The sequence below is a fragment of the Pseudopodoces humilis genome, chromosome 1 (genome assembly GCF_049639895.1).
Source record: "Pseudopodoces humilis isolate 2021_Gansu_Grassland_sample_001 chromosome 1, ASM4963989v1, whole genome shotgun sequence".
Lineage (NCBI taxonomy): Eukaryota > Metazoa > Chordata > Aves > Passeriformes > Paridae > Pseudopodoces > Pseudopodoces humilis.
The window spans coordinates 136,912,897-136,939,153 of NC_142200.1; the positions used below are offsets into that span (position 1 = coordinate 136,912,897).

Consider the following 26,257-nt stretch of genomic DNA (forward strand, 5'->3'; position numbering starts at 1 on the left):
ACCAAACCCTGCACAGCCACTCGCTCACTCCCTTCTGGTGGGATGAGGGAGAGGACTGGAATGGTACAAGTGAGAAAACTCATGGATTGAGATAAACACAATCTAAGAGAAAAACAAATGCTATGCACACAAGCAAAGCAAAACAAGGAATTCATTTATCACTTTCCAAAGGTGTTCAGCTATCTCCAGGACAACAGAGGTCCATTATGTATGTAACAGTGACTTGGGAAGACAAACGCCATCACTCAGGTTCTTTCTCCTTCTTCCCCCAGCTTTATACATTGAGCTTGATATTGTATGGCCTGGAATATCCCTTGGGCCAGGAGGGGTCAGCTGTCCCAGCTCCTGGGGCACCCCCAGCCTGCTCCCCAGTGAGAGGCTGTGAGAAGCAGAAAAAGCCTTGACACTGCAAGCCCCACTCAGCAATAACAGAAACATTCCTTGTTATCAACGCTGTTCTCAGCACACAGCTGAAACACAGCCCTGGACTGGTTACTGTGAAAAAATTATCTCTACCCCAAAACCAGCCAAATCAGTTATTGTGAGCAGTGGGTTTCCCTGTGCACTTGTGTTTTCCTTTGCAGTTTAGCACGAGTCTCAGTATTCCCTCAAGAGAAAATGAAACTACACACCAGAAATCAACACAGAGGCAAACCATTTGCAAAATCCCATGGTTCAGCGCTGACCAGCCAAACCCTGGGGCTTGTGCTACTAGCACAGGGTTTTCCCACCATCCATTTTCATTCCCTCCCCCTCACCTCCAGCCTCATGTGCTCTGAGTACACAGCTGCTCAGGCAACCAGATTAGAGGAGTAGTCTTCCCCCTCCCAGGATATTTCTAACCCAGTTCATTTCCCTGACCTCATTCCACAGGTGCTGGTATAAACAAGTGAACCTACACCATACAGGGATCACTACTGTGGGATATGCTTGAGGGATGTGGGATGTTTGGGATGTGTTGTTCTAGAGAGAAATTCCTGCTATGCTGCAGCCTAAGGCTCATCTGAGTTCTCAGCTATTAGAAAGCTGACAGAGCTAGAAGCAATGCTTGGTGTTCAGCACACCTGAACAGCTGCTTGCTGATTGTGTACCAATCCTCTGAAGTGATATTTATCCTGAAGCACTCATACTGTTTAGACATGTGGATGTGTCTATGAAGAGCTATTGGTTCACTCAGCCAAACCTTTTTACCTATACATAGGCAATACATACACTGCAATTATTTTGGATAACCTGGTCACTTACTACTTTCCTAGTAAGAAGATATATAAAAGCCATAACTAAACCCAAATATGAAATAGTGAACCTATATTGAATAGTGTCTCCATATGCAGATTTCCATGCTAAAACATTTAACTGGGTGGGGGAAAGGAGAATGGCATTGCAGAGAAAAATAGAAGGAAAGTCAGTGTAACATTTTTAAAGCAAAGATAAAAGACCCCTAGCAGTCTGCAAGTTTGACATGGATCTCATTGTTGAAGTATACAGGCACTTGATAAGCATTCACATAACCTCTAGCCATTGTCTGGTGAGAATAAACACCTTAATTTTATAGAAGGGAAACCAGGTGAGAGATTATAAACCCACCTCCAGTTACCTGAAAAGTTGCTTCCTACCAATTCTATGAATCTCCTTAAAGATCAAAAGCTGTCAGCAAAAGATCATAAAATTGGACACAGGTCTCTGAAACCAAAGGTGACCATCCAGACCATTAGGTCATGTTTTCTTTAAGTCAGCCACACTGAAAATCTGATCCCTGAATATCCTGATCACTAAAGTCAGTATAAATACTAAGAGGGGTCCCTCACACAGCTCTCCTCCAAGTAACTAGTTACCTAGAGATTTTGCACAAAGCACTAGAGCAAGTGGGTTATTCCCAACAGCATTTTTTGCAGCAATTAACATCAGGACTGAAGTGTTCTGTGTTGTACACAACTGCTGTGCAACATCCAGGCAGTCCAAAAGGAATGTTGGGGTGTGAGGAGATTTTTCCAGAAATACTTAGCATCTAGTACCAGAGTCCAATCAACAATCACCTTCACCCTACTTCCCAATAAGCAGAATGATGCCTGTAGGGTACCTGGACCATGGTAGGGGGTGTTGGCCCAAATGCAGCTGCAGCCCCACGCTGTTTTTGAAGATGACGGAAGAATGACCACATCTCAAGGCACTGAGCTGGATTTATTCATTTGACCATATCAGTATCAAACTAGAAATCATCTGTTTAAGATCATGTGTTAGAGAGGAGCAGCATTAAATAACAGACATGAAAAAGAGACTGTGCTTTAGAAAAGATTCAGTGTACAACATACACAGTATGCCATTTAACACAAATGCTTATAAAGAGTCATCCTAAGCATCAGAAAGAGTTTTATAAAAGTTTACGTTCTCATCCTATGGGATGTACAGAACTATGCAGTTTACATAGTTTTACTATCATCCAAAACATCATGTTTCAAATGTATGAGGCACAGCAAGAACAATATAATTCCATTTCCATAGGAACATAAACACTGCTTGTCACTAATGACACGCTTTCCAAACCGTAGCACTCACAGCAATTATACATGTGTACAATTTTTAAGTATTAAAAAGCAAGAGTTTGGAGCCTGCCCACTATTACCAATAGGGAATAACATTTGATCTACACTTGAAAATGATCATAGATACCCTTGCAGTAGTTGTAACATAGGAAAGAATTGGAGTCACTGTCATACTTTGTCAGGGCCAACTTGCTGTGCAAATCCCAAAGCTAACTGATACTGCCGGAAAAAGAGTCCCTCAACCCACAGAGAAGGGGACAGCTTCCTGCTTAGCTCCCACTGCCCAGCGAAGATGCAAAGTGAAAACACATCTGTAAACAAGTGATAATCTTAAATCTGTAAAAAAAGTGGTAAGTCCACAGACAGCTGATAGAAATTAGGTCAGCTTATGGGGGCCCTGATTTTCATTAAGAATGACTAGAGACTGACCAAGTCTTAAAGAAAGAACAAGACTGAACCAGTCTTTGACTGTTTAAATAAAGGGTTTCTATTTTTTTTTTTTTTTTTGAGAGGGGTAGCAGGAAGGTTTTCTCTAAGGACAGCTCAGAGAGACTGAATCTTACAGCCCACATGCTCAGTTATATTTTTTCCTGACATTATGTGCAAGCATATATTATAAGTTTTACAAAAGTGCAAGGCCCAGCACAGGAAGATATCCTGGATTAAGACATTCCCAGCAGTGCTCCTTTTGCCATCTTCTTGTTGGTCAACCAGCAGACACACAAATATCACTGCTTGGGATCAGCTTATCAGAGCCCCTGAGGGTTTAGCTTAATCATCTGTGCAATTAAACACTATTCACATTTGACAGCCTATAATGGCAATAATTTTATGTACAAATTGGAAAATCAAGTCTTAAAATCAAGTTTTAAGAGGTAGAGGTCCATTTCTGACCCATCAACACAAAATGTTACTGAGTCACTCATATTCTAAGGCTGGTGGTCCCCTAACAATATTGAAGTAACCAGCTAGAGCTCCAAGGTCTATGTAGAGTGATCTTTGTCTCTTTAGCAGGTCTGACTCCTCCATGCTCCCGTTACACAATGAGGAATCTAAAAAGAAAACAGAGAAACCATGTCATTACTGCACAAATAGCTGTTTCAGTACATTTTCATGTTTGTAGGTATTACTGGAATATTTGGCCTATTTTTTAATCTTATTAATCTGTGGCTTAGAAAATTATAAAATACAAGATAAATCAAACCTCAAATAAAATCTAACAAACTAACCCACAACTCTAGGGCAAAGAAAGCAAAATACTTTGCAACTGAAAACAGCAAGTGTACTCAACTACTTTAAAAAAGTCTTCATCAGCAGGGGTAGCTAGGCAGAGCTTTCTCATCCTCTGAGCTATAGTGCTGGAGGAGAATTTGGTGCAAGAAAAAAATCTGCTAACTTTCTGCCATCTGAGAATTCTGCTTCCTCATAGGGAAATTTTCATCCAAACACGACATCATCTTTGTCTGGGTGTGACAATAGATAACAAAATCTATTTGACCATCAGTTTCAGATTTTTCATTCCTTTTAAATCAAGGTCTGAAAAGACAGATTGGGTTTGCAGTGGCAGAATTCCCCTGAATACTTCTATAATGGGTGCCTTGGAATCTCAACCACCTATAATAAAGTCCAAGTTTAATGTTGAAATATTCTTTTCATTTTCAAAAGAATTGATTCAGATGGTCTGAGCTGGTCAAAGGATTATGCACCCCCAAGGCAAAATCCAGAAGGTACAAGGCCATTCTAAATTTAAAAACTGTGACTGATATTATCAGTGAATTTGTTGCAACAGTTACGCGTTACAGCACCCAAAACTTTGCACAAATATATTTCGAAATATTTATCCCAATTAAATAAACCACTTGTCTGGGAAGAGTCTTTCAATGCCTTTTGTCAGAACCCTCCAAATGTATTTGGTAAGTAAAAGAAAACCATTTTGAAGCCTGTTGGCAGGTTGTTGGCACTAAATCTCACTTAGGCTTGAAAGGGCTGTTTCCTACCTAACTGGTGTATTATACTTCATTAAGCGCTTACTAATGCACAAGGGCAACAGCATTCTATCCCACAGTCATTCTTGGTTTTGAAACAAGGGGCTTGTACTGCTGACACTCAGCAAAGTTAGTTACATTTTTGTGTGTATTTTTCCTTAAAAAGGCAAAGAGTGTTTGATTTGCTGGTGGTTGTTGGACTTTGTCATTGTTTACAAATCAAGAGTGTCTATAAAACATCTCTAGTACAGTGGCAAATTGAGTCCATTTGGGAGAACAATCTATATTTCATGAAGTGCCCGCAATGATTGCCACGGCTTTTCCAAGAGCCAGACCTTCCAGAGCCCCGTAGAATTCAGGCTAAATTCCTCCCCATTGAAGTCAATGGGCGTTTAACAGATCACTTAATGACCTCGGGGTGTGATCTCATCTGACTGGGATTTTCACCGGTCACTTCTCAGATGTGTTTTGAGTTTCGTTGGCTCCTTACCACTCATTCAAATCAAGATTTGACACAAAGTAAAGCCTACAAAGCCACAAGGCAAGTGAGCCTGATCCCATTACCTGTAATATTTTCTGGCAGCTGCAGATCCTTCCTCGCGAGCAGTCTTTTCCTTTCAAACAACGCCGAGTCCAGGCTCTGGCACCGCGGCTGCTCTTCTGGGGGTGGGTGTAAGGCTTCGTGTTTCAGTAAGTCTGCTGCAGACAGCCTGTGATTAGGATTCCTGTCCAGAGCTGCTTCTAGCAATTCTCTCATGGAAGTGCTGCAGTCCTCAGCAATATCCTCTAAGGGGGGAGCTTGCTTGTGTATCTGTTGGAATGAAAAAGACCATGGAAACCGTTATTCCAAGAACAGTGGAAGAGGAAGTCATGGATAATCACATGAATTGTCTAGGAATTCCCCAATTAGGACTCATCACGTCCCTAAGTAGGGTGGATCAACTAGAACAGAACATGCAACTACACAAAATCCACTTTTTAAAATTCAGATTTTATAATAAATTTAAAAACTCAAAGAAACTTTGAGTAAGCCTAAAACCCAGTGCAATGCAAATTCACCAGATTTCTGTACCACACTGGATGAATCAGAGAATCATATCTGCCAAGGCTCCGGTTTTTATCTGCAACTTCTAAGGAAAAAAGACAAGTAGAAGACAGATTGTTTCAATCAAGTCTCACACTGATCTAACCCTGTCCTTCTAGTAAACCCAAGGCCTGTAAATTGAAACACAAATCACAGAGACAACTCCAGCTCAGTCTCTGTCTTCCCCTAAATGATCAAAACCCACTTCTTCCCTCCCTCCCTCCCCTGAAGCAAAAAGGATGATATCATCTCTCCGACAAATATTTTGATAGTTTTTGTATGACTGGAGATTTCCCAACAAGAGCACAGGAAACCCTTCAACTGATAGTGAGCTGGCTCTGCTAAAGACACTTACAATATAGAGGTAGGATGGATATGCAGAACGAGGGTATCTGTTCACCCAGGGTGGGATGCCGGTTTGCATATGAATTATAGTAGCTCCCATGCTGTAGATGTCTGCTTTTGTTGTGTGGCCTCTGCAAAGGATAACTTCAGGGCTCATGTAAATCTGTGAAAAATAGTTAAAAAAATAAAAAGATTACTCAACAGGGGAAAACAAACCAAAGACACATTTTGTGATCCTGGAAACAACCCCTCAGAAGGGATGCATCCCACTAGTACCTGCAAGCACCATTTGGGAAGTAAGATTGTTCTGTTCTGCATGAGTACAGCCAAAGAGACAGTACCTGGACAAACTCATATTCCAGGCTTGCCCTCCTCAGACAGGCCTCAGCTCAGTGGCTGTGGGCCTTAGCTGAGCTGTGAGAGGCTGAGGTTCAAGCCATGGCTCTGCCTTGTTCAGAGTAGCAGAAGCCCCATCCCTCCACAGCAAAAGCAGGTGCCTGAATTGCCAGTTTGTTTAGTGGGGCACTGCTGGGACTACTCCATTCTGCTTGAACAATGGCTGGGCATGAGCTAGAGAGGATGAACTGTACTGACAGCCACCCTGATGGGGGTAGCAGCCCACTCCTCAGACCCCTGTTACACAGAATATTACACAACCCTTCTGAGCAGAAATAACATATATATTCCTTCCTGTCTTCTTTACTCTTCTTGCCTCCTCCTTTTTATTCAGTAACCTACATGTTGGAGCATTATCCTGAGAAATGTGGTGATAAGGAATAAGCCAGGTCTAGGCAATGCATAAATTAAAAATTAGGTGCCCTTTCCACCAGATTATCCTCAGAGCAGCTATGAAGACAAGAAACCCTCTTCTAACCTTTTTCCAAACCAAAAATTCTGATCTTTCCTGATGGAAACCAAAATAGTTTCCTTCCAAACATTTCATTTGCCAAGAAACATTTGAATTTGCCAAGAGTCTGAAGAAGGATCTTGGAAGCTCCTGCCAGCAACAGACAGCTCGGAGTACAGCTGGAGGAGAGCCAGCCAGGCAGGATGCAGGAGGCACACCCTGCACAGCTCTGCCATCACCACTGGCCCTGGGAGCAGGTTTCAACACCACATGGGCACAGCCCAGAGCACAGCAGGCTAGCAAGCTACCATATTTGCTTCTGGTTTCTACTTTTCCCTCACCAATTTCCCTCTAAAGGATTTAAACAAACTTTAATTAGTTCAAGTCATCCTGACAAAAAGAATCACAATAAAAGCCATTAACTGACACAAGGGCAGGAAGTTAAGTCATCACCACATGGTTTGATTGCTAATTGCCACAGATTGAGAACGGCTGTAGGGCTCACGCAAATTCCAAGGAAGAGTTCCTAGTAAATTACATTCCATATCTGCAAATAGAACTTGTGAATGAAACTGTGTGCAAAGCCTCAGCAGGTGTCTGCAGCTGCTACTGACTTATCCATTGCTTTCCTCAGGGCTAAGAGAGAATCAGTGCATCTGCACCCTCTACCTTTAAGTCTCATAAGGAGAAAAGTTCTAATTTTGTAAAAAGAAGTGTTTGGCAAATAAAGTGCAAATTGAGTGAAACCTACATAAGCAAAAAGCAGCTGCTTCAAGAAAGAATGTTGGCACAAGCTCCTGTCTCCAGCTAAGGTGAGAAAATGGTTAAGATGCACCTTGACTGCACAGGGACAAAAATCAAAAATGAGCTCCGAAGCTCTGATTTCAGACTGTTGTCACCAAAGCAGGCAGCTCCAAGCTATGCATAACTTCCCATTCTTATTCCTTCTGACTTGTGGGCTGGCACTTGCCTGCCAGTCAGACCAGTGTCACAGCCCAGCTAAGAACTAGTCCCCTCTTCATGCTGCTCTAGTTTTAGTTTAGCATTCCTGAAAATGAATCATACCTTCCGCACTCAATAAACTTTTGCAGACAACTTTTTACCCTCAAATGGTTGTAACTGAAGCTTACATCGTTTACAAAGTGACAGAAGCATAGCAGAAAGAGTAGCAACTGCCTAGAAAAAGTATTTCCTGTAGAGCAGTTTCATAACAACCACAGTTTAATGTTCTGCATGACTTGTACACAAAAGAAGCAGCACCAGTTTTTTTCACACTACACCATCTAAACAAAATTTATCTTTCAATCCTGTTGCCCAGAATCATAACTATAAACACAAAGAAGATTCACTACATTCAGACTTTCTGTGCTAGAGAAGTGAATAAAAATCCTAACTCCCAGAAAACATACACAGGACAAAGGTTACTCCACCTGCTACTTCCCTCAAGGACACAAGTCCCTGCCAACACCAGATGTAAGAAAAACCAGGCAGTTCACAGGCACAATGCTGTCTGGCAGTGACAGAGCCCCAGCCAGGGGTTGCACAATTACATGCAGGAACAACATGACAGCTGCACCACTTCTTAAGGCTCCATAATTCAGGATGAAAAACTCAAAGGGACTTTGGAGAGCTAAGATCTTACTTTGAAAAAAAAAAAAAAATCAAGAAAGCCAGACTACAAAGGGCATTTGTGGGTGAAAATTAGGCACTGTGGGGAGGAAGAGGCCTAGAATGAAGACTATGAACTGAAAAACCTATAGGAAGCATCAGGAACATTAGCCTGCAAGTCTTTCACTGGTATCTGAAAATCTCCCTTCCCAGTGCTGTCTCTCCAACCTCACTTCTGGCTGTGATGCTGCGGCAGGATTGCTGCATCCCTGAGACAGCAAACACCAAACATGTCCATATTTCAGGGTTGGGGGGACTATTAGCTTCCTGAGGACAGGACTGCAGGTGTTAAAGTGTGTGGAAACATTTTCCTCCTATTAAATGAAGAACTAAGTGTTTTTCACTCAGCAAAGTGAAAATACTGAAGTGAAGTGTTTTCACTTTTCACTTGTTCTTACTAACACAACCTTGGCCTGTCCTCCAAGACCCAGAAGTGGATCCTCACCAGTCTGCTCCACAATTATGGAAATTTCCTGTTTACACACATCTCCATCATTGGGAAATACCCTACCAACTCATACCTACCACTGTTCTTATTCGCATTAACAGCATGCAAAACCCCCTTGAACAAACAAAAAACCCCAAACCAAAAACCCCACAAAGTTCACACATCAAGCATGGCAGAAAGCATGCTGCTTCCAGTTCAGCAAGAATTTTAAGCTTTTAACTCCCCTGACTAGAAAGACATTGAAAACAAATATTCAAGTGTTTTCTCAATTATCTTGAAAAAATAAACAAATGAACCTGACCTTCTGTAGAATCTTGGTTTATCCTACCCTTCTAAAAGTGAAATGTTTTTTGTCAGTTACACAAAGATCTCCTTTTTATACACGTGGAAGACTATTAAAAGGATAAGTGCCAACATTTCAGCTAAAGTATTTCCTGTAAACAATCTCCTCTAGACACAGGAAACACAAATACCACATCTGCAGCAGCTATCCAAGCTCATTGTTGCTGCTTGGTTGTTTGCTAAAACTCCAGCCCTGGAAACCCCTTGGCAGGAATGCAGCCCTAGTGGTGTGCAGAATCTCAAAGTTACTGAGAACATTTAAAATGACCCCACCTCTATCACTGTAATGTCTGAGCAATTTTACCAGATAACTGTGAACCGTGCCATGCACAACCTGTGAAGAACCAAAGGGTTACATGTAGATGGGGAGCGGAGCTTAGAAGGGTTAAGGGATGAAACCCAGACATCTGTAATTTCTGTGGTTTTGTAGGAGGCATCAAAGTACGGTGTTGAGCATACTATATACATACAGATAAATATATATACAGTCTATAGTGAGTATCTCAGAGTATCTTTGCTACAGCAAAGAACAAATTCCTGTTTGAAGTGCCTCTGACCAGCAGCTGAAACGCTGCAAACAACCCTCCTAAGAGTACTGTTTGACTTCATAATTGCTAACAAAAGGCACTGCAGAGAAAGTGACACAGCTTTCAAAGCATTCCATTCAGCAAGTTGAAAATAAAAACATAATTGAGACTCCATTAATGTTTGCAAATTTTTTATAGGTTTTATAGCAACTATTTTACCCATGCTTCTAAACCCTCAGCTTCAAATTTGAGCCTAAACACCACAGCCATAGGACTAATGCAATATAAAGCCTTTTGTCCCTTCAGCTCCTTACCTCTGTTCCTCTAAGGTCTTTGGGATAGTAAATGTCTTCAGTCATTTGAACACTTAGGCCAAAATCGACCAAAACAGCCTTAGTTGACATAAAGACAATGTTGCTTGCTAAAAGAAAAACGAAAATTACATCATTTAAGTGTCTGGCACGTTTGGTATTTATTTTACAACACTCCTGTTTCATTCAGATGCTAGCCTGCAAAGGGAGAGAGATTAGCACAACCACTCTCTACAGCCAATATCCTTCTAGACAAAATAGGTCTGGTAATGATTTGGTTCAATTTTAAATAATATATTAAAAATCAAACTGGACTGGTTTACGGAAAAGAATCAATGTTTGGTCATTTTTTTAGCTTAAAATGAAAAGAAAAGATGAGAGAGGAAAAGGCTAAGGGTAGAGGAGGTAGGTAGAAGACTGGTAGGCACCACAGCACAGTGCTCTGAAGATGTTTAATGGTCTCCAAGGTGGAGATCGTGCAGTGCAGCTCTGTCTATAAACAGCACAATTGCTTATAACACCAGTAAGTTTTTCTTTTAAGTGAAGACAGAAACAAAGGGTAACGAGGGTGCAGCCACACCAGTCACTTGCACCGGTCAGTGAGGGCAGCTCAGCAGGACAATACAGGACAGACAATAGCTGTAAAAGTAATAGAAGACTGAGCATTTCAAACTCCCTCTGAACTGCAGTAGCATCTAGGAGCTTAATTTACTTTCTTTCATAGAACTCTGCCTAAGGCACAACTTTGTACTCAGAGGCTTTGTTTGCAGCTGTATTTCTGATCAAATATTTAAGAATGTAGTGCCCAGTGCGAGCCTTGAGAAATAGTTTGCTGTTTCAGAAGATGTAGTAAAATGAAGTCTCCAAGATACACAACAGAAACACATTTATCTTACAGGAAACTGTGGGCCATTTTCCACCTTGACAATGCCTACCATGACCACCCAGTGGGAGGACTGACTTGATTTCAGCAGTTCTGATTCTTGCAGCAATGCTTCACACAGCTGCCTCCTTACCAACAATAAAGACTACATAAATCTGTAATTTTAGGGATAACTTTGAAGATATGGATTTTAAACACCCCATAACAGATGGTGCAAAGGACCACACTGCCACAGCGCAGCAGGATCTGCTGCCTGCCTGGGATCATACCAGTTCCAGCTGCAGCTGATTTTGGACTGAAGCTCCCCTCACCAAACAGCCTGATGATTTAACTGCTCTCCAACCAAGGGTTAAAATGAGTGGCAACACTGAACACCTCCCAAGAAGCAGAATGTCTTCCTCCTCATCTTTGTTAAGGGCATTTTTTCCCTCTCAATAAAATCCTCATCTTCTGTATCAACAGAACAGACTTAATTGCAGCTCAAAAGCAGCAGATAGAGTGAAGAAATAATCAGAGGTTTTGGGAAACATTCTTTTCTATTGATTCTACCTGGGAAGGGAAAACACACACTGCTCCCTGCCTGGAGGTTGCCTTGCCAGGCAGTGGGCAAGACTCCCCCTCAGGCCTGGAGTACTCAGCTCACCCCTGGCACCAAACAGGCAGGAGCGTGGTCAGGGCTCACTCCCTGCACCTCTGGACAACCACGTCTGCCCCAGGCAACCTCTGCCTCATCATCTGCCCTGCATCCACCAACACAGGAAAAGGCTGGGAAAAGCAGAACACACTCATATCCACCACAATCACAATGGGCTGGTTCTACTATTCACTACCTGGATGTAGTAGGCTTTGGGCTGGCTTGGTTTTTAGATAGTTTAAATAATGTCTTTGTTAGAGCCATTTAAAATAAACCCATAGGAAAGACTCTTACTACAAATAAGAAAGAAAAATTAAGGGAAAAAATAAGCATTTTTGTAGCTGTCAGAATCTCAAAGGCTTACATCTAAACTACTGACCCATACCAAATTAAAAAAAAAACCAAAAACTGAAAATGCAAGACTGAAATAAAAATTTAGTAATTTCTAATCATCATCTTCTGTGAACTATTGTAATGCTTCAGTCTGAATATTTCTACGTTCAACCCTCAAGTTTAGCTAAATAAACTCACAGAGATTATCTGTGGGCCAAGGTGGTACTGGGAGAAACAACATTTAATACTAATTTAAATGCAACACATGAAAATTGAATTTTAAAGCAATTTAATATTAGTATATTTAATTTAGATTTAACATCAATGTTTTATTATTTATACATGTAAATATCTAGTTTTTAAAAATTAAAAAATTTTAATTAAAATATATTTATCTTTTATAAATATTAAAATATATTAAATATACAAATATATTTATATTTTAAATATATATAATATATATAAAATATTTCATATATATATATATATATATAAATTTGCTGTACTTGTTGAAAGAAAAGAACAGCACAAATTATGTATTTACTTCCAAAGTGTCTCAAACTGAGGAACAGATGTGTAAAAATGTAAAACCTAAAAGAAGGTGTGAGTTGAAGGTGAGCATGGAAACATTCAGGATGAATTTATTTTGAAAGCAGGAAACTTTGGCTGAACACAGACTGATAAGTTCAGTCTTTAGCTTTTTATTTAAATTGAGTTGCTCATGAATGGCATAGGATCTACGACTTTCTAATTACCTTCTCTGCTGGAGTGAATTAATAAATAGTGTAAGTAGCTATTATCTCCAGAACCTGACCTTGCCATTTGTTAGGCATTATCCATCCCTCCCACTTAGAGATGTAAGGCTACATGCCCCAGCTCAGTCCCAGGGACTCCACCAGGGCCCAGCCCAGCCAGGACCAGAAAGCACCCCAAGGAATCACACAGACGTACGTTTGATATCATGGTGGATAATCCTCTTTGAGTGGAGAAAGTCAAGTCCTTTCAGAATATGCTTTGTCACCCAAATTATTTCAAACTCTCTCATAGGACCACAGCTCTCCAGCTTTTCCATGACAGATCCTCCCTCTCCAGCTTCCATGAAGAGATGGATCGTCTCATCCCACAAAATAGCGCCGTATAATTCAGCAATGTTTTCATGACGGAAACATGCCTGTATTTCAACATCTGATGGTTTGAACTGTTCCACTGGGACCTAGGACATTGAAACAAAGCCACAGTTATCCATAATAAAAACAAGTTATCCATGTTGACACTAATTATTCTATACATTAACAGAAAACAAGGAAGTATAGCACTTGTATCCACTTCTTAAAATAATGAGCTTTACTTTACTCCTGTGACTTGTCTTCCTTTGCAGCTGAGAGACATCCTGTTAAAAGTTGAGAGATATTTTGGAATTGTGCCCAAATAAAAAGTGCAATCTTCCAGAAAAAGCAATGTAGCAAGAGTTATTCCCGTCAAAATCCAGTGATTATGCAAAAGCTTTATGCAAACTTCCTGGTGAAGGAGATAAAATTCCCACTGCTTTTTCCATTAGCTTTGTGCACTCATCTGCACTACCAGAACTACACACCCACCTGACAGGTGGATCGGTGCTTGCAGTGCTCAGGCCCATTAATGACCTCAATTGAGTCCTTATCAGCACTGGTTTATGGCTTACAAGAAATGAAACCTGCTTTGAAAGGAGCACCAGCAGCACGATATTTCTTTTAAAAGTACTGATGGCAGATTGTTGAGACAATAAAAGCAGTCTGCTTACACAGAGAAAAGCTACTACTGCTCTGTTTAGTTTTCTTCCCTTGGACCCATGTCTGTGAACTAGAGAAGAGGCTCATTTATTTCAGTGAGAAATACTGTTTGCGTTTTCAGAAACATTAGTATACTTAATTCTGCAGTGGGTTATGCAGGAGCAGCTAACAATCTGTCCCCTTGTGGACACCCTGGCTGCAGGGGAAGGACATACAGCTGCCTGCCCAACTCTTTCACACACATAGTTAATACAGGTCCTTATTCATGAGCTGGGGGATATAGAGCAACCGTTGTCATCCCAACTGAGCTTTTACTGGCCCTGAATATTTACTGCTCAATTCAAAATAGTATGTTAAATGGAATAGCGGGAAGAAAATGCTGGCTTGCATAAAAGTAGGGCACTGCTCAGCAGTTCTTTTGAGGCATCTCACAACCTTAACTCCATCAGTGCATAAAACACAGTTAGAGTTGCACATACTGGATTCTCAGTTCTTAATATCACTGGAGTAAAGAAAACTGAAGTCTAAGCACCTCAGTTAAAGGACAAGAGCCTAAAACTTCTGCAGCAGCAGGGTTTTGCTCCACATTCAGCAAGAACAGGATCTCATACCAATATTTTACCATAGCAGGACAAGTAGAAAATCTACTCTGCACCACACCCCACATGCCAGTTACACACACTTCTAGGTACTTTCAAAATGATGAAACATTTGCAGCTTTAGAGCCAAAAAATTAAAACAAGCTAACAGTGGTGTGCATTTTCCCCACCTTGTTTAGGCCAGCAAAACCAAGATGATCATCAGCCAACAGTGGAATTTGATGCAGACATATTTGAAAATATACTGTATGTAGTATGTTATACAATATTTGCTCAGAGATAAAACCACTGAACTAACATACCAGTTTGCATGCCATTCGTTTCTTGGTTTCTCTGTCTTGGGCTAAGTACACTTTCCCAAAAGCTCCCCGAGGAATAAAATCAGAACCAATATTCCTGTAAGTCAACTTCCATGGAAACAGGAGAACATCTGAGTCAATTTGATAGCGCCCATTCTTGGGTGTGATCTGTAGAGTTAAATAAATAATAAAAAACCACAGTGAAGTTAAAACTACTTCAAATCTAATTAATTTTATACATATACTGGAAAAAAAAAAATCACTTATGTGTATGACGCACACGATCTGCTTAGCAGTCTTTATTTAGGAATGCCAAATGAGAACAGCATGTGAGGTGTGGCATTCATTCACAGCCCAGGCATCCACGCTTCTCTTCAGTGACTAACCTATGAAGTGTAAGTTGCAATTAATTGTTTTGAAACAACAACAGCAGCTGGGTTAATGAAATTACCTACCTCTTGTTATTAGATTTACCTGCACATGTTTGTCCTTCCTGTAATCTTGTTATGCCACATACCTGTTACTCACAGGTTATCTTATACAATGTGAGCAAGAGTTTCAGCATTTCCTAATATCACATGTACTGCTAGGAGTTTAATTTTCCATTGTGTATTGGAGTTTCTGCTGCTCAGTAGAAGGTCAAAGAAGCCTGCCTTGATTTTACCAGCTACTTTCCTCTAGTTTTATACCACAGTTTAAAAAGAAGAGTGGGAGTAACATTGCCTCTCTAGGTGGGTAATGTTGGGAGCTTTGGTTCTTCTCTATGACCAGCTAGGCAAGGAGGGAATTCAGGGCACCTAAGTCAGTATCTTGCTCTAAATCTTTCTCCCAAACAGCTCCCTCCCTCTGCGCTTGGCAGGGAGAAACCAAACGCCTAACAACAGTCATGTGAGTACTGCTTGATCTCTGATGTTGCTTCTTTAGTCTCTCAGCTACAAAATTAATAATATTTCCTATTAATATGCTTCTAATTATTTCAGCTAGTATCTGGAATATCATTAATCTCCTTACTGCTACTTTTTCAAGATTCTTGAAGAGATGTAAAATCACATCAAGGATATTTATCATTTCATACCTGTCACAGGGCCTCAAATACTCAGCTCTTCAGATACCCTTTCTAAGATAAAAGTGGACCAGGAAGATTATTTGGCTTACATTTCTATTTAAGATAAAACTATAATCTTTGATTCTCAATCTACCTTTATGCTTTTCAATTAGGAAAGTACCTTCTTGACTGCTAAAACTGTAATTTGTGATTTGTACCTAATGAAATAAATTAATTCTTCTAAGTTCCTAAATCTGAGGAGTATAAATTCTTAACCTTTGGCCAAGGGGATATGGGGGGCTGTCCTTTAATAAAAAGTATTCTGCTTAAGATAGAGAGAACAAGTCTTCCTTCTATTTATTGGAGTCAGAGTAAAGCAATCTGTACATATCTAACAATCTGAACATCTTGCTTGCCTACTTCTGCATTTCAAAGTGTTGAAACTAATCCATATGGGTTACACCTTATCCTGGAAAGGAAGAGATGCCGAGCAGAGCTGATTTACAGAGCAAGACAGCGACGACCACCACGCCATGTTTTCAGGAGGATTTTAGGACTAGCTCCTAGCCTGACCCTGTGAACATTTGTCTGTGGATGCCATGCATCTTTCAGTTCAGTTTTAACTAAAAGAAATCCAGCTTGTGCACTTCAAGACCCTTTGTGATGCAAGCCACAGTGCAGTTGGGGGAGTCACCAGGAAATCAGAAACACTCCTGACCCCAACCAAAATGCTGTAGATATTTACAGAGAAATATCTGTAATACCTACTGAAATGCATCCAAAAGTAATGCCCTGCCTCCAACCCTCAGTTGCATAATGGGATCACGTACACCTAATAGTACTTGGTTCATACCAGTTGTATGCATCTGTAGAACCAATATGCAAGCAAAACAACCATGAGCATGTAGAACAGTGTTAACCCTAAGTATAGAAATATTTAATATCACTAAGTGTCATTTCAATGTTACAGAGTTGGAAAGTGATTGTTTTGCGATACTGCAATGCTCCCTCCAAATCAGAATAAAGCAACACCCTGAGTAACAAGCAAGCCTCAAGCACTCAGTGTTCACATATAAAATACATTTCATATGAAATATATATCATATGCAAGATAGTCAAATATATATTGTATATATAATATATATAAAATATATTTCATATGCAAGATATTTAAGATTATAGATATTGAACATCTTAAAAAATACTGCAGCAATACCAACATACATAAACAGAATTCCATTGCAACATTCATTGTTCCCACAGCAAATGATCTTAAACAAAAGTTTAATGACACTAATATCCAGAGATGCTTGTAGAAAACTAACAATTTTAAGGAAAAAATTAACATCTCAAAACAACACATGTATATACTTGAATTCAGCAGTGTGAGATATTACATAATATTTTAACTCTTAAAATCACACTTGATAGTATGTGTTTTTTCTCCTTACATTACTACTGTTGACATTTTGTGCAGATAGAGCAAATTTAGGAACTATATCATTAGATCCTAGATATTTATTTTTGGAAGTTTGCATAATGAATGTTCATAATGAATGAATGTATGAACACAAGGTACTAGAATACTCTTTCTGTTTCCCAGACCTGTAAATCATCATAATTCACAGAATCATAGATAGGCTTTGGTTGGAAGGGACCTTAAAAGATCAGCTAGTTTCAATTCCCCTACTGTGGGAAGGGATGTCACCCCCTTGATCCCTGAGGTCAGGTTGCTCAGGGCCCCATCCAACCTGGCCTTGAACACTTCTAGCGATGGGGCATCCACAGTTTCTCTATACAGTCTGTTTCAGAGCCTTACCACCCTCAGAGTAAATAAATCTCTGCACTTTCAGTTTAAAATCATTCCTCCTTCCTATCACTACATGACCTTACAAAAAGTCATTCCCCCTCTTTTTTATACAAGTTGTGGATTTTATAAGCCCCTTTTCAGTACTGAAAGGACAAAATGAGTTGTAGATTTTACTTTTTGACTGCTTGTCTCAAGTTTGTATTCAATACTGGGAAATGTTTTCTAAGCTCCAGGGATACTAGGAGATAACAGAGTGGATTCTTCTGAACAACAGACCTTTCTCCATAGCTGCCTGAGACTGCAGGGGCTAGACTTGATAGGTTTAGAGACCCCTTCCAGTCTCAGGGTTGCACAGGAAACCACAGCCTGTTACTCCTGGAACCAATCTTTATTTAGAATCATTAAAAACTTCTCATTCCTAAGGTCTATGAAATGACATTCAGTATGAAATGACAAAGTAATTAAAAGTAAAACAGACATACCATATTCAAGAGGATTCCAGATTCCTGTTGTCTGCATCCTTTAAATTGTTTTGCAGTGTTAGACACCTGATTTGCAAAAGCAAGCAGGTCTTCCACAGTCCCGTATTTGACGGAGGACATCAAAGAGACCTCCCTTTCACAAAACAGTAATGATTCTGCACGTTCATCATTTTGATTTGCCTCTTCACACATTGTAATTAAGTTGTCTTCATAGACTGCAATGTCTTCACCTGGATAATGGTTTTCCATGATGGCTATCACCTCAGATATATTTAGATCAGCTAGCAACAAGTCAATCTCCTCTTTGCAATCACTACCTGTGCTCATATACTCCATTACTGTCCACTTTGCAAAATCACTTCTGGAAAAAAAAAAAGACACAAACTTGAAAACACTTTTCACTGAAATTTGTTTTAGCAAAGTAAGAATGAAAAGGAGTTATCAGAGTCATCAGCAGCCCACCATTATACAGTTAGATTTAAAATTAATAACTTGTATTATGAAGAAAATCAAAATTAGGATCCTGGGTGAAGACAAAATGGAGAAATACTTGCTAGTGAAATTTATTTAGAAGTTACTAGTTAACCTCTCCTGTCATTCACTCTTGGAATTTACTATGATAAAGCTTTCGCTATGAGGAACAGGTACAGTAAGAATACATCACTGTGATAGATATGCAAAAACGAAGGAGCACCCTCAATACAAACAAAGGAATTCATTGTTTGGAAAAGAACAACAAAGACAGATATGAACATTCTCAGTTTATGTCTAAGTTTGTATTGACAATTTATGTGATGTATTCAGAAAGAAGGAAAGACCCCAAGCAAGGTCATTCCACGAGTAATAGGCATCTGTTAATATCATTGTACACAGCACAACTGTTGCCACCTGAGATACAAAAGCCATATTTTTTTGCAAATAACTAGAACTTGACTAGAACTAGACTTGAACTGAAATTTTCACCCTGACTTTCAGAAGAAAGTTAGAAATTGAGCTATCATAAAAGCAATGAGCTTTTGAAGTGGTTTCCAGCAGTTTGTTCTGTTCCCACTAATCCTACCAGTAACTTTTAAGGTTACTATTGCAACAATTTTGCTGGAATGGATTTACACCAAGCTGGGTTCACCTTCCTAAAACGTCCCTTTCTATTCCAGAGAGTTACATATTCAAGTTAAAAACACATGCATGGCCAGTCATTAAAATACTGACACAAATAGCTTCCAACACATAAATGTCTAGAGCACTTACCTTGTATTTAACCTGATTACATCACTCAAGACCATTTAAAAACGTCTCAATAGAATCCCTGAAGTCATCATGTTTTTCTGAACCCGTATTTACCACTGATGATAATTTCACAGTGTTCTGTGGCAGTCTATTAAAAAAAGCAAAACAAATAAAGCCATTGCATACTAGCTCAAGCAGAAGGACAGGTTTGTACTCATATATATCATTTGCTTCATGGAAAGAAGAGCTAGTAATCATAAGGCTGAGATAACAGGGGATTTTTCTGCAGAAAGAGATGACAACTCAAGAAAGAATCAAACCACTGTATCATCCAGATTTCCAAGTAGTAATGAAAAATAGTTTTTCCATGGCTAGGTCCCGAGTTTTATTCTCTCTATCTCATGCTTGCTTAAGCAAAGAATAGGACCTCCATTTCCTTTAGCAGAACTGACTACTGCATGCCCTCTTTAGAGAGCTCTCATTTCCCATTTTTGTAACCCACTGCACCATCTATTTTTGGCAAAAGATAACAACTAGGCAAAAAGACACTTTAAAAAAAAAAGCAGCAAACAAAACCTTATCTCAAGGACAAGCAGCAGACTCGGTCCCCAGAGGCCATGGAGCAGGTACAGTTTCTGGTTATGATCACTATCTTTCTTACCCTCACCACAAGGACGTAAAAGCTTTGTGGCACATATTTCTCATGGGTTAGAGTATTTACGTCAGCTCTAATGTGAAGAAAACCAAGTAAAATGACGTGTCTGAGCTGGCAAAGTCAGACCACATGCTGAAAATTCAAAAGGCAGGACAGGACAGCAGATGCAGCATCAAAAAAGGCAGTGCCTGTTCCTTTTCAAATTCAGACCCAAACCCCGTGAGTGATGATGGCAGAGCAGTACTGTGCCCCCACTGTTCCCCGAAGACAGGCACAGCAACTTTCACCAGCACTCTACACCAGTTCATCCAGCCCTAATCAACCCACACCCCCAGCATTAGGGCAGCCAGGTTGGAAACTTTGTGGTCAATAGCACTACTTCACTGGGGAAAGATACTGTGGGTGTTTTCTAGCCCCTATCACCTCAGCTTGCTCCATGACCAAGCTATAGGCTGTTAACAAAGCCTAAACGTAGTTACTTTTTAACAGAAATGAGATTTCTGTCCTTCCCCAGAGCAGGACTTCTATTCATTGTTTGTTTGGTTTTTTTTTTTTTTTTGGGAGGGGGTGTTTTTTGGGTTTTTATTGTTTTGTTTTTTAGGGTTTTTTTTTGTTTGTTCGTTTGTTTTTGGGTTTTTTTGGTGCTGAATTAGTCAGGTTCAAAAGAAAAGAAACAGTGCTGTCATAAAAGGAACCAAGAGACCTCATGTGTAAAATCAGGTACAGTTACAAACTAGTCCTGAGGGACTTTCTGAAGAAAAACATGAGACTCTAGATGCTCTGGTCTTTTGTGGATAAAGACAAATACGTACCACAGTTAAACTAATTTACTCTCTGACAGCATTTTCACACACAAAGCATCTGTACAGATTAGACCAAATGTAGCTTTCTGGAAATGTCAGCTCTGCTCTGTTCCTCAAAATGTTCCCAGACTAGAACACAAAACTTACAATACTCTTGGCAGTTTCACTACTATCCAAAAAGCTCTGAATAACATGAAGAAGTGACTGTAACCTGCATATTCTCAGTTCTGTGCTTTTAGTGCCTGAGAAAAGCTACAAATCCTTCACCTTTACAACTACCTGAAAGGAAGAGGTAGTGAGGTGGGAGCTGGGCTCTTATCTCAAATAATAAGTGATGGGACAAAGGGAAATGGCCTCAAGTTATGCCAGGAGAGGTTGGATATAAGGGAAAAAATTCTTCTCTGAAAAACTTGTCAAATACAGGATGCCCAGGGAAGTGGTGGAATCACCTTCCCAGCTGGGATTTAAATACATGTAGATGTCACACTGTTTAGTGGTGGGCTTGATAGTGCTGGGTTGGACTTTATAATTTTACAGGTCTTTTCCAACCTAAATGATTTTCTTTTTCCCTACATCTAGCAAAGTCGAAGCACCAAATATTTACACAATAAAAGCAGTTCCTAGACTATAAAAGCTGATTTTTAAAATTATCAGCAACTTAGTATTATAATTTGCCCTACAGGCAAAAAAAAAAAAAAGGGCAATTTTCCAACAGAGAACTCACTCTTTCTATTTATCCCTGAAATTCTGTACTAGTATCTGTGGTGGGCACTCATGTAGTATTCTAAATCATCCTATATAATCTAGGTGCATGAAGAAATGACATCACTAATTACCCTTTAACTAGATTCTCAGCTAAAAAACTGGTTTCCCTGCAGTGGAAAAATAAAACTGCATGCAAGCACTTAAGTCAGTTGCTGAAGCACAAGACTCTTTCTCCAGTTTTGCCAATATTTCAACATCATCACATGAGTAATTTGTAAGCCAAAGGTTTATTTCTCTATTCTCTGAGCAACTTTTCAACCACTTTTGCCTAAGAAGTGTGCTGCCAGAGACCAACCTTATATCCATCATATTAAGTAAAAGTAACTGGATAACAGACTTCTGAGCCCCTGTGGGATTTTTTGTGTGTCAATGATCAACAGTGGAAAAAATTGAACAAAATATACAATAAAAATAAAATTTAAAAACCGAAACCACACTAACAAAAACCCTCAACACTCCTCCTTCCCAAAAGAAAGCTACCCACAAACTGCAGACTGGCTCAACACAATCATACGCCCATAATAAAGATCTTTTGTGCTGCTTTTATAGAATAATTTTCTGGTCTAGGTGACAAGTGACTTCACACTATAAATTTTAAAAAGTCCTTATTTACTTTTAAGAAAACTTATCGACAGGCCTTGAAAAACACAATCCCTCTGATAAAAAAACCTCTACTGTTAAGGAAGAAGTATCAACAATTTCAATTTCGACAACATTTCACATATTCACTTGGAATAAGAAACCCGTGAGCCCAGCCCCAGCCCCTTCCTGCCCTGCAGCCCCCGTGGACAGCGCAGATGCCGCAGCCCCGGCGGCTCTCCCGGCACACGACGCGGCTCGGGAGGCCGAGGGCAGCCGGGGACCTGCCCGCGACAGCGCTGCGGCCCCAGCCGGGGACCCGGGCCGCCTCCTGCCAGCAGCGCAGCCCCGTCCCGCCGCGCTCCATCCCGCCGGGGCTCTGCCGGCGCTCCCCCTGCCCTGCCGGCCCCGGCCCCGCTCACCCTCCGGGAGAGCCCGCGCCGCCCGTCCGCCCGCAGCCCGCGCCGCTCCGCCGGGTCCCGCGGGGAACTCCGGGGGCGGGGAAGGGCGCAGGTAGCACCGCCCGCCCCTGGCCGAGGGCGGGGGACCGGAGCCGCCCCGGTGCCGGTTTCTATTTCGGTTTCCCGGCAGCAGCAAGCGCCTCGCTGCCCTAACCCGGCCTCAAGCCCGGCCAGCGATCGCCTCCTGCATCAGCGGTGGCATCGCCCGGCGTCAATGGCTTGTCCCGGCTGTGGCACCGGTAAGCCCTTTTCCTACCACCTCACGTTTCCGTGCACACCTAGAGGGCGTCCACCAGAGTCCGAGTTTAAACATTATCTGAATCAAAGTTCAGCTGACACGAGGGTGGAATTTAGGACAACGATGTGAAGAATTTGTTGGCGACGGTAGAATTAGAATACTCCGGGACACAGTAGTGTGAGTTGGGTTATTGCTAAATTTGGGCACCACTACCTTTTATTTTTTTTCCATAAGGAAGTAATTCTTGCAAAACTGCCCAATAGCTCCTCTTCAGTCAGTTAGTTTGTAAGGAGGCAAGTAGTACATTTAAGAAAATCAGCTGCCAGAACACTAAGAGCTGAAAACTTTAATCTCTTTCAAGGTGTCAAGAAACACAAGACGGATTTTTTGGTTCATTATCTGCAGTGTAATGACTATTTGCTTACTGAAGTCAATGGCAAAACCATCATTATAAAGTTTCGAGACAAACATTCACCTTAGGCTTCACTGTTTATTAGTAGTTCATACAACTCCTTTTCTGTTTATATTCTCAAGATATCCTGACTCCCTTGTTTAAAAGCTTTATGTTTGCTGCCTCTCCTAGGGCATTCAAAATTATTCAAAGTATGTCACAAATGACATTCTGAAATGTGCAAGGGTTTAGACTCACTATAGCATTCTCATTTCCTTAGGATCGTAACTATGTATATGGAACTCTACTAGCAGGGTTAACCTTTATACACAGTTTCTTTTCCAAACTATACAGATGTTAAACACATTGGCAAACTTCTATAAGGATAAAGGTGTCTTTTTTGTTGAGTTTGACCTTGTTCAATTGCACCACCCAGTGCATTTGCTAAAAAAAAAAAACAAAAAACAAAAAACAAACCCGTGAAAAAAAGACAAGAAAGCTGAAGATGATTATAGAAAGAAAAAAAAAGAGGAAGGAGTGAAGAATAAATTAGGCTATAGGAGAGCCCAGACCAAGGAGAGGGCGGAACTGGCAGCACCTTGAAAGTGGGAGGTTAAGGAGGCTGAGTAACACATCCTTAACGTGCAGCAGCTCTCACGCTAGGATACTTTGGGTATCCTCTTTCAGGAACTTGCTTGTGCTATTAGTTTTTCCAAACCCACAATTAATTTTAATGAAACCCTTTTCTATTTTTAGACCAGCTTCAAAGAGGGAAAGAGGAGGAGTTCCTCTCTCCACATCAATGAATTTAGGCAGGATAAGTCTTAGGATTCCAGAGGAAACTCACCATGAAGAGCTGAAGGAAACACAAGTTTGTACTCCATGGCATGTATAAGTAGGATATAAATTGAAATGCTCTATTTTAAAAGCAGTCTAATTCTCTGTCTTAATGATCATCCTAGAATACAAAACCCAAATAATTAGGTCATAGCAATTACTAACAGACCCTGACTTACTGACAGGCTGACAAAAGTACATAAAGCACTGCACTGAAGACCTACTAACACACAAAGTGGCCTAACATACACTACAGATGTGCCCACAAGTTTTACATAAATGACTGTCTTTCAAAACCAAAGAAAATTACATTTTCTTCAGTACATGCCTAGGGAACCATGCTGCAGACCAATAACTGCTTGCTGGGTGCCCTGCAGCTCTCTGCCCCAACCATCTTATTTCTGATGCCACATGCTGTCTTCACTGCAGTAACTTTGCCCTCACAGCCCTGGCCCAGGATCAGACAAACAGAATCACAAAGAAATCAGTTAGGTTGGAAAAGACCTCTGAGATCATCTAGTCCAACCTATAACAAAACACTACCATGTCGACTAGACCATAGCACTGAGTGCCATGTCCAGTGTTTCATCAAGTACTATACCTCCAGAGACAGTGACTCAACCATCTCCCTGGGCAGCCCATTACAATGTCTAATCACCCCTTCTGTGAAGAAATTCTTCCTAATGTCCAATCTAAAACTACCCTGGCCCATCTTAAGACTATGTCCTCTTGTCCCATCACTGATAGCCTGAGAGAAGAGGCTGACCCCCACCTGGCTACAACCTCCTTTTCTTCAAGCTAAACAACCCCAGCTCCCTCACCTATTTCTCATATGGCTCATTCTCCAGACCCTTTCTCAGCTTTGTTGCCCTTCTCTGGACTCACTCCAAACACCTACCTGAATTGAGGGGCCCAGAACTGGACACCGCACTCAAGATGTGATTTCACCAGTGCCAGATACACTTCTCTAGTCCCACTGGACAACATCGCTGATACAGGCCAAAGATTTTACCTCCCTTTTTTAAGTGGTCAGTCTGCCTAAACATACATTAGACCCCCATCACCTTGGTGTTGAGGGTTGGGTGTCCTTCCTTTTGTTCCTTCTCAACTCTGGAATTTTTTGCCCATTAGTTGGGGGGGAAACCTGATGGCTGGTAATTGTTGGGTGCTTGAGAAACACAAAGCTTTTGGCTGGGCCCAGGGGGGAAGGGGGGCAGGGGAGGGCGGGGGCAGCTGGGGACTGGCTGGTTTCTTGGGCTGGAGACCGGGACACGCTCGCTCGGAGCTATTGCGGCTTGGAGAAGGGAATTCGACACCACCCAGACGGAGCTACTGCTGCTTCTTCTTCCCTCTTCGTTGGTGGGCCTCGCACCCCCTGTCCTGCCAGGACGTGTGGCAGTGCCAGCCGCCGCTGCGGAGCTGCTGATACACCTCAGCCACTGGCCAGGGATCCCTGCTCATCCCTGCTGTTCCAGCTAAGTGTTTCTCAGAGCCCTGCAGGAGCACCGGGACTGACTGCCCGAGGGGGTTTGTGAAGCAAAGCCTCTCCTCCATCCCTTCCCGTCTTGGCCGAGAAGGCTGTCACGGGGTCCCTGGTTCTGTTTTGCTGTTAATGCTGTAGTTGTTGTTGTTTGTGTGCCTTTTTATACATACTAGTAAATAACTGTTATTGCTATCCCCAGATCTCTGCCTGAGAGCCCCTTGATTTCAAAATTACAGTAATTCAGAGGGAAGGGGCCTCCTACCCTCTTTAGCAGACACCTGTCTTTCAAACCAAGACACTTGGGGCATCTGACCCTTTATGTTCACCCCCATGCCCACCCTCACCCTCCTGCCCTTGGCTGGCAGGGCCAGCCCTGCCCTGGGCTGCTGGGTGCGTCCTCGCACAGGGCAGCCAGCTGCTCACACCCACGCCTCAGGCCTCACCTGGAAGCTCACAGAATTACTGAATATGCTGAGTTGAAAGGGTGCCACAAGGATCACTGAAGTCTAACTCTTGGCCCTCTGCACAGGACAATGCCAAGAATCATACCATGAACCCGAGAGCACTGTCCAAAAGTTTTTTGAACTCTCAGGCTTCCTGCTGTGACCACTTCCCTGGGGGGTCTGTTCCAGTGCCCAGCCACCCTCTGGGTGAAGAATTTTTTCCTAATATTCAACCTAGACCTCCCCTGACACAACTTCAGGCCATTCCCTCGGGTTCTGTCACTGGTCACCACAGAGAAAAGCTCAGTGCGCGCCTCTCCTCACGGGGAAGCTGTTGACTTCTATGAGGTCTTCCTTCCATCTCCTCCAGGTTGAATAGTCCAAGTGACCTCAACTGCTCCTTTTAAGTCCCCTGAAGACA

General features: G+C 41.4%; 1 protein-coding gene across 2 annotated transcripts; it reads right to left on the reverse strand.

Moving 5' to 3' along the window:
* Positions 1-2,162: 2,162 nt before the first annotated feature.
* Positions 2,163-25,921, reverse strand: MAP3K8 (mitogen-activated protein kinase kinase kinase 8). Of its 2 annotated transcripts, none has more exons than XM_088066402.1 (9): positions 25,837-25,921; positions 19,203-19,329; positions 17,955-18,315; positions 14,621-14,785; positions 12,902-13,163; positions 10,104-10,210; positions 5,968-6,120; positions 5,093-5,339; positions 2,163-3,595 (listed from the first exon to the last, which is right to left on the reverse strand). In XM_088066402.1, the coding sequence occupies exons 2-9, from the start codon at positions 19,235-19,237 to the stop codon at positions 3,462-3,464; spliced, it is 1,464 nt and encodes a 487-aa protein (XP_087922528.1). In that variant the 5' UTR covers positions 19,238-19,329; positions 25,837-25,921; the 3' UTR covers positions 2,163-3,461. The 2 variants fall into 2 exon arrangements, with proteins under 2 accessions (XP_087922528.1, XP_005518761.1); XM_005518704.3 differs by lacking the exon at positions 25,837-25,921 and adding an exon at positions 22,406-22,524.
* Between the last annotated feature and the right edge of the window lie 336 nt (positions 25,922-26,257).

Coding starts and splice junctions, on each gene's coding strand:
- MAP3K8 (XM_088066402.1), bottom strand. CDS start 19,237: ATGGTCTTGAGTGATGTAATCAGGTTAAATACAAG. Junction 13,164..14,620: donor AACGAATGGCATGCAAACTG/GTATGTTAGTTC, acceptor TCAATGTCCTAG/GTCCCAGTGGAACAGTTCAA. Junction 6,121..10,103: donor AAGACCTTAGAGGAACAGAG/GTAAGGAGCTGA, acceptor TATTTTTCACAG/ATTTACATGAGCCCTGAAGT.